General features: G+C 38.1%; 4 protein-coding genes across 6 annotated transcripts in view; all 4 read right to left on the reverse strand.

Annotated features, from left to right (window-relative positions):
* Nucleotides 1-2,298, reverse strand: part of il2rb (interleukin 2 receptor, beta) — a 7,915-nt gene extending 5,617 nt beyond the window's left edge. Inside the window, exons 1-5 of one of the 2 annotated variants that reach the window (XM_077734611.1) lie at nt 2,038-2,298; nt 906-980; nt 662-811; nt 532-592; nt 347-440 (exon numbers count right to left, since the gene is read on the reverse strand). In XM_077734611.1, coding sequence (XP_077590737.1) covers nt 347-440; nt 532-592; nt 662-717 — 211 coding nt within the window. In that variant the 5' untranslated portion in view covers nt 718-811; nt 906-980; nt 2,038-2,298. Of the gene's footprint in view, nt 1-346; nt 441-531; nt 593-661; nt 812-887; nt 981-2,037 lie in introns of both variants that reach the window. The other variant, XM_077734610.1, reaches the window with a different exon arrangement.
* A 1,206-nt stretch (nt 2,299-3,504) lies between these two features.
* LOC144208436 (SUMO-conjugating enzyme UBC9-like) lies at nt 3,505-6,743 on the reverse strand. The gene is made up of 7 exons (XM_077734275.1): nt 6,421-6,743; nt 6,162-6,247; nt 5,992-6,075; nt 5,197-5,269; nt 4,983-5,092; nt 4,282-4,361; nt 3,505-4,021 (listed from the first exon to the last, which is right to left on the reverse strand). The coding sequence occupies exons 2-7, from the start codon at nt 6,225-6,227 to the stop codon at nt 3,958-3,960; spliced, it is 477 nt and encodes a 158-aa protein (XP_077590401.1). The 5' UTR covers nt 6,228-6,247; nt 6,421-6,743; the 3' UTR covers nt 3,505-3,957.
* A 242-nt stretch (nt 6,744-6,985) lies between these two features.
* On the reverse strand, nt 6,986-9,650 carry LOC144208898 (thiosulfate sulfurtransferase-like). Of its 2 annotated transcripts, XR_013328945.1 has the most exons (3): nt 8,856-9,650; nt 8,237-8,531; nt 6,986-7,371 (listed from the first exon to the last, which is right to left on the reverse strand). XR_013328945.1 is itself a non-coding variant. In XM_077734973.1 (2 exons), the coding sequence occupies exons 1-2, from the start codon at nt 9,442-9,444 to the stop codon at nt 8,290-8,292; spliced, it is 831 nt and encodes a 276-aa protein (XP_077591099.1). In that variant the 5' UTR covers nt 9,445-9,646; the 3' UTR covers nt 7,419-8,289. The 2 variants fall into 2 exon arrangements, 1 of the variants encoding a protein (XP_077591099.1); XM_077734973.1 differs by lacking the exon at nt 6,986-7,371 and having other exon boundaries at nt 7,419-8,531; nt 8,856-9,646.
* A 117-nt stretch (nt 9,651-9,767) lies between these two features.
* On the reverse strand, nt 9,768-12,058 carry LOC144208897 (3-mercaptopyruvate sulfurtransferase-like). Its single transcript, XM_077734971.1, has 2 exons — nt 11,447-12,058; nt 9,768-10,882 (listed from the first exon to the last, which is right to left on the reverse strand). The coding sequence occupies exons 1-2, from the start codon at nt 12,033-12,035 to the stop codon at nt 10,584-10,586; spliced, it is 888 nt and encodes a 295-aa protein (XP_077591097.1). The 5' UTR covers nt 12,036-12,058; the 3' UTR covers nt 9,768-10,583.
* Nucleotides 12,059-12,432: the final 374 nt, after the last annotated feature.

Consider the following 12,432-nt stretch of genomic DNA (forward strand, 5'->3'; position numbering starts at 1 on the left):
TTATAACGCTCTGCACATTGTCATACATTTGTTTTATAGTACTCTCTTCTCGCTCAGCCATGGCCCCTTACATCCTAAAAACTATTCAAGGCTGGGGCAAAGGAGCGGATGCGCGCCTGATTGCGACTATAATTTTTTTGTTGGTAATAGGCAGATTTTGTGATACATTTTAGATGGCTGTTTAAGTTAAGGACTGACTCAAAATTTGCACCAATATTATGCTTATTTTTGACTTATTTAGGGTCAAAAAAGATCATCTCTGTCCATTTAGCTGCAGAAAATTCCAGTCCATGAGTTAGTAACAAAAAAAAAACAAAAACAAAAATAGGTTAATTTCATCACGTACTGTGACTTGCGACATTGTAGTCTTTAAGCTTTTCCACCAGTACATTGTTACATTCCATGCTGATGTTCGGCATTTTCTCAAAAGGAGAGAATTTCTAGATAAAGCAAAAGAGATGTAAAAGAGAGAGGGTGAAAATGATAAGCCTCATGCAGTGTCAATATGATATTTTCTTTTGTAACACTCACTCTTTCAAATACAAAACTGCATCCTGGAAGTGCGTTACAGCATTGTTTCACCTTGCAGCTCCTAAAATGATAGCATCAAGATTATTATATAGTAAATTACATTCATATTATAGCAATATGTATGTCTTACTGTACTGAAATATGATGTATTGGCTTTTTCCAGATTTTCTTGTAGCCAAAAATCATGCAGTTTTGGCCAGGCTCTTTTAGAGAACTGTTTAGTATACATGTCACATTGTTGATGAAGTCATTCACACAGGTTAGTCCTGAAATATAAACTCTGTATAATAGTTTGCACACATGGAGAAAACTTATATTTAATGGTAATTTTGGAAAAATTACACAATGAATCATACCTTGCAAGTTTGACTCACAGAAAAGGGAAAATACAACCGCTGAAATGAAATAGATCTGGATGAGCCCCATGGTTACATAATCGGGGAGTTAATCTATAAAATAAGAAGAGGAAAAGAAAAGTTTCATCACAAGTGGAGTTGAAATCTATTACACAGTGTTGCTATAGTTTTTTTAATCATGGTATTATATTTTCAGACCCTAATTTACTGGGTATCTGCTTAAAAAACAGAAAGACCCAAGCAGTTTTAGATTTAAGAAGTTTCTCTTTTTTTAGCTTATGATTTTTTATATTATTATTTATAAGTCATGGGAACTATATCTGGAGGTAAATTAATTCATACAGAGAAAAAACAGCATACAACAATAGCCAAAAGCAGTGAAATGACTCACATTCTATTAAAAATTAAAAAAAAAAAATATATATATATATATATATATATTGATTGGACATCTTCCACCATGCATTAACAGCCAGTCCCCCCCAGCACAAATGAACTTTTATCTCCATCAATAGCATGCTATGTGTTTAAATTTTTTTTAAAAAATTACTTTAAATATGACTGTAACTGTGTGCATTTCATTTTTTACTCATTTTAATGTAATCACTTTTGCTTTATTATTAACATTGAATTGAAATTCACAATTATGATCATTTTTTTAATCAATATTCATAATTCTTTTTGTTATATTATAAATAACAAAAAGAAATATTAATATATATATATATATATATATATATATATATATATATATATATATATATATATATATATATATATATATATATATATATATATATATATATATATATATATATATATATATATATATATATATATATATATATATATATATATATATATATATATATATATATATATATATATATATATATATATATATATATATATATATATATATATATATATATATATATATATATATATATATATATATATATATATATATATATATATATATATATATATATATATATATATATATATATATATATATATATATATATATATAATTTCAAGGATGAACACATGAACTTAGGCACATTTCAATGCCCAGTACACATTAAAAAAAAAAAAAATCTTATGAGCAGAAAAAAAAATCCTTATCAGTAAAAGGCTGATACAATACCTGACTTTCTTGGTTTAGTAAAGACAGCAGGGTGTGACATCTTCATCCTTCTGCTACACTAAAGATTTTAGATGAAGCTTTCCTTTTTTGGGGGGTGTCTTACTGTGCTCCTTGCATTCTGCTTGCTCTCTTTTTCTCCTTTCTCTCTTTTTGTAACTCTTCCTTTGGCCCCTTTAATGCCATTGTTGTTTTTGGGCTGGCCACTGACATTTTCAGTCACCAACCACAGCTTCTGCCTGGGCCTTTACAGGAAGTGTTGTGACACGCTGAGTGGTACTGAAAGAGTGACGGGCCATGGTGGGCTGGTTAGGTGAGTGCAGACACGCAACACCTCCCTTGGCCCTACCGCCACCTGTCACAAACCCAATCACAACTAACTAGCGTCGTTAAAATACAAACAGCACTGGAAAGACGGTGAATACCACATCCTGTTACAATCGCTATGTCAAGAGAGATGTTCACCAAGTCCTCTGAAGTGGTTCAAGTAAAAAAAAAATCAGTTAAAAAATGTTCCAGGCTTTAATTTCTTGACTATGTTCCAAATTTAGAAGCACAGTATACTTACTATACATAGATACATAAAATAACAACTATACATATTAATACAGATTGGCTGGCTACCAATTCAGGATGTCCCACAGCTGGTGCCCATAGTTGGCTGGGATCAGCTCCAGCACCCCTGCAATGCTTGTTAGGATAAGGAAATGGATGAATATGTTTTATAGAAGACTACACATCCTGGCTTCGGCCACTTCAACCTGCTGCCTTCTGGAAGGCGCTACAGCAGGGGTCGAGAACCTTTTTGACGAAGAGAGCCATAAACATTCTTATGTTATTCCTTGAGAGTCATAATCCGAATTTAAAAGACCTGGATTTGAACCCAGGACCCCCAATGTGAGGCCGGCGCACTAACCACTCATCCACCAATCTCATTGTGCAGAAAAAATACATAATAGTGCTTTCTAATTTGAAATGTCCATTTGATTGATACACTGCATGCACCATTAACTGTGCTAAAATGTAAGAAAATAAACTGCTCATTTTAATCATGCAAATTAAACATTTTGTAAAGAGAAACAAAGGAATGCAAATGCATTTCCAAAAAGTGACAATTTATAGCTGAAACAAGAGTGGTTGCACTTCAAGTTTTTCAACTGGCCTCATCGTGTACATAACAGGAAAAACATGCATTCTATAACCACGACCCACTTACATTTTTTTCGTTTTCTTACCATTTTGTCTTTCATCTTCAGCCTAGTAAAGCTCATACTAAACCACACGAGAAGTGAGGTGAAGAAAAAGGTGTTAATTTTCCTACAAATGTCACACACTTGACACCTGAGAACATTGCAACAGGTTTCACCTTTGGACCAAAAAAAACAAAAGAAAATGTATTATTTTCATAAATATCATCACAGATACATTTTTTGTTAAATACTTACGTACTAAGAAGAAAAATACCATAAGCCCTCTTTTAATCAAATTTATTTCACAATAATACAGAATTGATTGTTTTATTTTTTTTGTCATTACCACTCACAAATGTCAACTGGCTAAAACAATATAAAACATAACTTTCACAATTTTCTTTATTTATAATATGTACATGCGCTCTTTTATCTTTATCTTTTTTAGCAAAACTCTCCAGCCTTTTGCTTCATCCCCAAAAAACATGTCGCGAGTATTTACAGAAAAAAACAAAAGCGTTTGAATAAAGTAAAAAGCGGTGACCTGATTGCAGCTGGACCTGTCTTGCGAAGTCCTTCTCACGAGCAACTCTTGCGTTTATACAAGTGCTGGGATTAGTTTTTACAAGCCACCTACAAAATGGCAAAACTGTACAGAAAAGTTGATCCATGCCAAAGTGGTCCTTCACCTTCTGCCCTGTAACTTCTGCTAAAACAAACGACTCTACCAGATTTATGTGGGTGCGAATTTCTTGGCCTGGGCCCTGACCCGTTTCTCGTAGTCCATCCGGTTCTGACTGGAATGGGAAAAACATTGGCTTTTAGTGCCTAATATATTGATATGCCACAATAAAAACACATAACTATTTGGTGAAAATGTATATAAAAATTATCAAACACACTTTTTTTTCTAAATTGGCAATAAACTGACCTGATAAAAATTGTAAATCTATAGTAGCATTTAGCATTTAAGTAGTGCTGCAACCTAAAACCATACAGTGTAAATAATTTCAATTTCATTTCAAAAAAATGTAGTAATAAATTGTTTTCATCATACCAGTAAATTGTGTAAGCCTCTGCTTGCGCTGGGTCTTGAATGTTGGGCTCATTCAGCAGTTCCTGGATCCCCAAAAGAATCTGAAATCACAGTAATTTCAAATTATACTTAAAGACTAGACATTTGAAATCCCTTTGAATCATTATCAATGCCTTCTATACTGTACAGAGTATAAAAAACAAATTTCTGTCCTTGCAAAACCATAAGTCAGGGGTTGGGAACCTTTTTGATGGAAAGAGCCATAAACAATTCCTATTTTTTAAATGTTAATTCTTGAGAGCCACTTTAAAAGTCAACATACATGAAAATATGTGCCTTTTTTAGGCAACTTTACCACTTTTAAAGTACAAAATGTTGCTAATCAATGAGTATATCAATGAGAAAATCCATTCAAAAGATTGTAATGAAAAAAAATATGATTATAAGGCACTGGGGGTAGTGTCAATGCCATAATACCAACATAATGCTCCTATTCCTGCGCTTTCTCACCAGCAGTTTCCATAGTTCACCTCACAGTTTAGTAGAGAGCCATATGCACCCATCAAAAGAGCCACATGTGGCTCCCGAGCCATAGGTTGCCTACCCCTGCCCTAAGTGAATAAAGCTACTAATTTATCAGGATTACCCCCCAATCAAGGGAGTACCCACAAAATGTGAAAAACGCAAAATCTTAACTGAGTCGTATAATGAATGAAGTTAACCTGTTTGATAGTGATGGCGGGCCTCCAATCTTTGTCCTCCTCCAAGATAGACAGACAAACAGTGCCAGATGGGTAGACGTTTGGATGGAATATTGGTGGCTCAAACTTGCCTGATGGGTAATGTTTAAAAAAAAAAAAAAACAGGGTTTAAGTCAGATGATTATGAACCCTTTTCCGATTTAGTTTCAAACACGGCTGATTCAGCAGGACTCACATTTAGGTGGCGAGGATGGATAGTCATCCTTGAAGAGCATCCTGAGTTTGTACAGTCCTCCCTCCCAGAGGGTCTAACAATCAAAACGGTAATAATTATTTTACACTCAAAACATACAAAAAACGGCACAGACACTTCTTTACTGAAATATTAATCGATTTCACGAACTTAGACGTCACAATTTGACTCAAGATCTGGCATACTAAGAAATCTGCCAATTTTTCCTTGTTAAAATAGATCTTTAAAAACAAGCTGAAAGAAAGTAACATTTAACAGGTAGAAGTAATAGTCAAATAGCAAACATTAAAATTGTTAACCTCCAAAAGACCAGTGTGTGTTTTCTTAAGCAGGCTAAATCACCGATGCATAAAGAGAAGCCATAAAAAAGAGGAGGCAGGACACCCCTTTCTTTCTCAGAGGAATGCACAATTGGGGAGACCAAAACCACCCCCACCCAAGAGACGAGGGACGCGAGATGATGGACGGCTGACAGGATGGAAGAGGATGGGCCTTTCCTTTGTCCTCAATTTCTATAACTGCACTTTAAGGAGACTTTAGCATTCTATCAAATCTCTGCTAGGACTAAAATCGGATATAAACTGCTCCAGTGCACTGCATTTGACTCCTCTGTCTTTAACTATTAATTATTTAGATTAGAATGTGTTGTATTCGGAGTCCTTTTTTGAAAACAAATATGCATGTACTTAAAAAAACAATAAATAGAAATACAAAAAAGCAATTTCTTTTTCCAATGCTATATGGAGCACATAGATTAGGCTAAACAGGTAAACTTACGCCCTTCTTTCCAGGAATGGCACATTCCCAGTTCATTAGATTCATGGTTCCATCTGGATTTTTGGTAGGCACAGCAACAAAACCCTGTAGGAAGAGAAAGTATTTGAGGGATTTCTCATAAAAAAAGAGTGGCAGATTGGACATAATGTGCTGTGGAAGCAACGACATACAAACGGGTGATCCTTTCTCCAGGCTTTTCGCTCCTGGGACAATCTGCTAAGCGCGATGCCAGACATTTCTGCTCATGAACCCCTCCCTGTGGTGGCGAAAAAAAATAACTCATTCAATACTCATATTAATCCCAAATGAATTGAAAAATTATTGAAATATGAATCATGATCAAATTAACGGCTGCATCCAAAACATAATCAGAATTAACTGGACAATAGATTAATCCTGAATCTGATATTTTGAAACAGACCTCCTTACCAGTTCAAATAAAAATGAAGTATATCTTGAAACGATCCCCACAAATGATGTTCGTGTTAAACAAAATAAGGGAAGTTAACTGATTTGATGACCGTTCGGCTATGTTAGCGCGTCCGAAGAAAACACCCTTCGTCGTTGGAAAACACAAATAATGGCCAGCTTGGACCGTTATTGACTAAACTATAAGAACTGCGCGTTGCTGGACGTTGCTTTAACAATCTAAAAACGAAGATATTGATATTATTTCATAATCGCTTTTCGAATGCGCGAAGGAATGTCTAGTAAACCCGCCTCGGCAACTAGCATTCAGCTAAAAAAAAAGGACCCCAATTTGTTTATTTCAGGAGGACCTTCAGGCAATTCTATGGACAGCCGAGAGACCCCTGTGAGATCCAGCAGCCATCTTTGATGTGGCACTGAATGCAACATTGTATGTGAACACTTTATTGATGCACGTTTGTCCCTTTTTTGTTATAATGTCACAGTCCCAATACATTTTAGTCATATCAACTTAAATGTTCCAAACTCGTTTACAGAAACAAAAAACAGGACACAAACATTAGTTATCAATTCCCTTCATTAAAGTCATCAGTCTGATGTGTGAAACATTTTTTCTCTCAATATTACTAATAACTTGGGGAAGGGCCCGAATGGTCAGCGCGTTACAGCTCTGGGGTCCTGGGTTCAAATCCAGGTTGGTTCAGCTGTGTGAAGTTTGCATGTTCTACCCGTTCTGCCTTCGGGGGTTTCCTCCGGATACTCTGGTTTCCTCCTACATTCCAAAAACATGCATGGGAGGCTGATTGAACACTCTAAATTGTCCCTAGGTATGGGTGTCAGTGTGCATTGTCGTCTGTCTCCTCGTGCCTTGGGATCGGCGAGACGATTCAGGGTGTCCCCCGGCTCTGGTCTAGAGTCACCTGGGATAGGCTCCAGCATCACCTCACGACCCTAATGAGGATAAAGCGGTTCAGAAAACAAATAAATGAATATGGGAATGTGTTGGATTTTTTATTTAAATTTTTGAAGACCAGGATGGTTCCAAGTCTGTTGTTACATTATTGTACGCGAGAATAGAGAGTAGTCATGTGGGGAACATTGAGTTGTGCCGTCTGCTGCCTGTGTAAGCATTGATAACACGTGTTGTGGTGTTCCAGATAGGGCATCAGATAAAGACAGCATTGAATGCTAAGTGGGAATATATTTTTAAAATATTATGGGGGTAGGGTATGTTTTTTTTTTTAACCTTGGTGTGGCCAACTGTCATATGGCTGGTAATAGGACGTTTGAAAAGGTTAAGTAGGCTATTAAATCTAGGCTATGTAACACCAAAAGCAGCAAAAGATCTTTAGTAGAAATACAGATACTTGTAAAACTGAAGAAAAAACCAACTATGGTAATAGAACAGTAGTGATTCAACACAAATGTAAAGCCTCTAGTCTAGAATGCATTTAAAATCATGAAAAAAATTTCATTGTACTAATGCAATATTTGTTGGAGTAGAAAACAGAAAAATTAGATGTCCACATGTTTTTGTATGTTTGTTTTTATTCTATATAACAAATGGCAGTTTTGCGATCAAGTTCATTCAAAAGAGGAATGTTTACTTTGCTTGACTAATTAAAGAATAATAACGACAAATACCTGAAAAGGATTTTTAAAAATTGTTCTCGATATTCTGTAATAAGTTGTCAAATGTTTGCGATCAATTATTTGCATAAAGAGGCACTGTTGACCATGAGATGTTGAAAAAATAGATTCAACTAGCAAATGGTTAACTTGCTTGTAACATATTGCTTTCCATGTCAACTCTCACATCATCTTTATGTCTCGCTCTGAGATGATGTTCTCAGAAGATGCTCTATTAAATCACTCAGACCAGGATCCGTCATAAAGGCACACATCCGGATGGCCAAGAAGGTGGGCAACTAGAATAGCAAAGCACGCTGTTACACCACAAGAACAGGTGGCCCACAGTGGCTGATCCAACTTGAATCCAGCTTCTCTGAACCTTCTGGACAGGTCTTCTTTGGCTAGAAATTTTCCAGAGGCTTGCAGAAAAGAAGTAAACGGCAAGTTGACTGCACCGGGAAAGTGGCCTGGCAGTATGCCTATCACAAAAAAAAGTCTTATTAATCAATGGCAAGTCTCCGTGACAACGACTAAACTTTAAGCGAAGTCCGATTAATCAGTGTCAAGTCTCCATGACAACGACCAAACTTTGGGCAAAGTCTGATGAATCAGTGGCACGTTTCAATGACAACAATGTTTCTATACTAAAAAAAAACCTGATACAATATGAACAAACAATTGCCAAGCGACTTTGTCATTTTATCTTACAAACGTATCTTAAATAAATAGTCCATAGTAGTAGTGACCACAATCACCGAAAGAGTCATAATAAAGTGGAACAAATATATTGAGAAGCCTTCTACCTTCTATTGGCTCCGGTTCGATCCCTCTGTACCGTCCCGAAGGTCTGGTGTCCACCACCTGGAACTTCTTGGTGCCGATGTTCTCCAGAACCTCCTCATAAGTCTTGACCCACGCAGGATTCGGGATAGCTTGAAAGTGTCTCCGCTCCGGCTTCATGTGTTCCGATGTCACTGGGTGACCTTGTTCCAACCAATTTTTCAAGCCGCCGTCCAGGACTGACACTGAGTTGTGACCAAACTGCCGGAACATCCACCAGACTCGAGGTGCGGTATACAAGCCAAACTCGTGCACGTCGTACACCACCACGTGCGTGTCATTGTCGATGCCCAGCTCGCCCACAAAGCGTGAAAAGTGGCTGCTTGTGGGAAGCGTGAAGCAGTAAGGAGAACTCTTATCACTGCACTCAATGAGGTCGAAAAACAAAGAGCCCGGGATGTGTTTCTCCGCAAATTCTGTTCCCGCGTTCCGTTTTGTTAGCGGGAGATGCCATGATGCGTCTAGGACTCGTACTTTGGAACCGACAAGTCCATTTTTGATTGCGTCCGCTAGCCACTGAGCTGAAACCACGGCTTGTAGTTGCGCTCCCATGATTTGGGGTCAACACTCGTCAGGGGCTTTTTGTTGGAATGTTGCATAAGGCGGGGCTACCAGCTGATACAAGTTCAGCGGCAGCATGATCATGCTCTAATAATGAAAGAATTCAATGCCTCTGGCCTGGTGTCCCCTGGTATAGGCCCCAGCACCCCCGCAACCTTATTAAGGATAAAGCGGTTCAGAAAATGAGATGAGATGCGTTGTATTTTTCTATAGATTCCCCATAGTTTTTTTTAGCTCCGTTACTGCCAGACCAGATATACTATGTATATTAGTATTCACAACTAACAAAGACGAGAAAAAAACATACAACAGGATCATCAAATCAAATTTAATCAAATAAACAACAATAATCTATGCATTTCTAGTTTACAATAATTTTCACTTTAGGCTCCAGTAAAGAAAACCGTAATATTCTATATTCTAATGAAACAATAAGGAAGACCCATGAGCGTGACAAAGATTAAATGATTAATTTAAATTAATAAATAAGAAAAATATTTCGGAAAGGACCACTCTTATGATCAAAAAGTGCATGTTTTGGAAACTCCAATGCAGTTTGTATAAAAAAAAGACTTCATATTGTGTGTCATTGCATATTTCTGTAGGCTTTTGCAACATTCAATCATTAACTACTGGCGCAAACACTGAAATAATTGTACACTGCTACAAAGCTCCATAGCAATTTAAAATGTGCAAATTAGATACCTATAAGCTACTTAACCCGGTATCGATATTGATACGGCAAGAAACTTGACATCATAAGTAGTGGGGGGAACAATAATTAAATTGCGATTCTGTCTGTAAAATATGTAGTAGTTTCCAATAGCTGATGATGATTACATTAGAAGTCATTTGTTTAGCGATTACCGCTACTATACGACTAATCTATTTGAAGTGGGAGGGTGGCAGCGATCAGTAACTGCCAAATTTCCCATTTCAAATTGATTGGACGCCTAAAGCTGTCATTGGCAGACAATGAAGTAAGTCATCATATCAATTACATTTCTGTCAAGGCACTATGCAGTTCTTAGTAGTGAAAGAAAAATTGTCTATATTCTTTCCCAAAAAAAAACGTCAGTATCGGACGATAACACTGGTTGAGTAATTTCTGAGCTATTACTTGGCTTCTTTCAAACCTTCTTTCCCTTTCCCTCTGAGATGACATTCTCAGGAGATGCTCTTTTAAACCACTCAGCCCACGAGCCGTCATAAACGCACGCCCCGGGGTGCTGGAGCAAGTGAGCAGCCAAAACGACAAGACACGCCGTTACGCCAGAACCGCACGTAACCCACAGCGGCTGGTCCAATTTCACCCCAGCTTCCTTGAACAGGCTGGAAAGGTCGTCATTGCACCGATACTTTCCGGATGCTTCCAGGAAGGAAGTGAATGGCATGTTGATCGCACCGGGAAAATGGCCTGGTAACGTGTCTGTTGAAAAACATCAAATGTTGAGTAAAGATTAAACAGTGTTAGCAGTGAGTGTTTTTGTAGGAATGTCAAAGTTATCAAAAAGAACTAATACTGGAATGCAGTATTCTGATATGATCAGATATGATATTTAATTGCAAATAATTGAGACCCATATTGTTCTAATTAGTGATTTGCTTTTTATGTTTATTATTTTTGTACTACTTAAATACTAGGTATGAGTGTGAGCGTGAATGGTTGTCCATCTCCTCGTGCCCTGTGATTGGCTGCCCACCAATTCAGGGTGTCGCCTGCCTCTGGCCTGGAGTCAGCTGGGATCAGCTCCAGCACCCCCCGTGACCCTAATGAGGATAAAGCGGTTCAGAAAATGAGATGAGAATATAATTACATTTATAGATTAAGAGTGTATAATATACTGTGACTCTTTGCCTCATTTCATGTTTGTCTTATTTCTATTCTCACTTTTAACAGACTCAAATTCATCAATTTCACATTAAAATATGAAATAAGTTATATTTTAAAAAATATGTTAATAATGTTTGTGTCTAAAGTGTAGTGCCTCACCCTCTCTGGGCTCCGGTTCGATTCCCCTATACCTCCCCGCGGACCTGGCGTCCACCACCTGAATCTTCTTGGTGCTGATGTTGTCCAACACGTCCTCATATGTCTTCACCCACGAAAGGTTTGCACTTGCCTGGTAGTCTCTTCGCTCCGGTTTCACTTGTTCTGACGTCGTTGGGCGTCCTTCGGCCAACCAGTTCTTCATGCCCCCGTCTAACACCGACACCGAGTTATGTCCGAACAGTCGGAACATCCACCAGACGCGGGGGGCGCTGTACGAGCCGAAGCCGTTCGTGTCGTACACGACCACATGCGTGTCATTGCCGATGCCTAAGTCGCCCACGTACCGTGAAAAGTGACTGCTTTGGGGCAACATGTGGCCGTAAGGTGAACTCTGGTCACTGCACTCATCTATGTCGAAGAACAAGGACCCCGGGATATGCTTCTCCAAAAACTCCGCTTTTGGGTCCCGCTTAGTTATCGGGAGGTACCATGAAGAGTCCAGAACCCGAATCTTGGTGCCAACGAGGCCGTTTCTTATTGCGTCTGCTAACCATTGAGCTGACACCACAGCGCGAGTCAATGCCGCCATGATGGTATTGTCAGTAGCGTTTCTAAAATCAGACAGTAGAGGGCGCTGGAGAAAACCTAATAAAAGTATCAACTGTTAACAATGTAAGAAGGTTTCATCAGCACACACTTGAGAGATCTCATCTCATTTTCTGAACCGCTTTATCATCATTGGGCTCGCTGGGGGTGCTGGAGCATATCCCAGATGATTTTGAGGCCAGAGGTGGGGGACACCCTGAGTTGGAGGCCAGCCAATCACAGGGCACAAGGAGACAAACAAGCATGAATTCAGGGAAATTTAGTGTACAATCAGCCTACCATGCATATTTTTGGGGGGTTATGTGGGCAGACACCAGAGTACCCGGAGCAAACCCACGCAGGCAAACTCCACACAGGTGGACCGACCTGGATTTGAACGC

Source organism: Stigmatopora nigra, chromosome 15, assembly GCF_051989575.1.
Source record: "Stigmatopora nigra isolate UIUO_SnigA chromosome 15, RoL_Snig_1.1, whole genome shotgun sequence".
Taxonomy (NCBI): Eukaryota; Metazoa; Chordata; class Actinopteri; order Syngnathiformes; family Syngnathidae; genus Stigmatopora; species Stigmatopora nigra.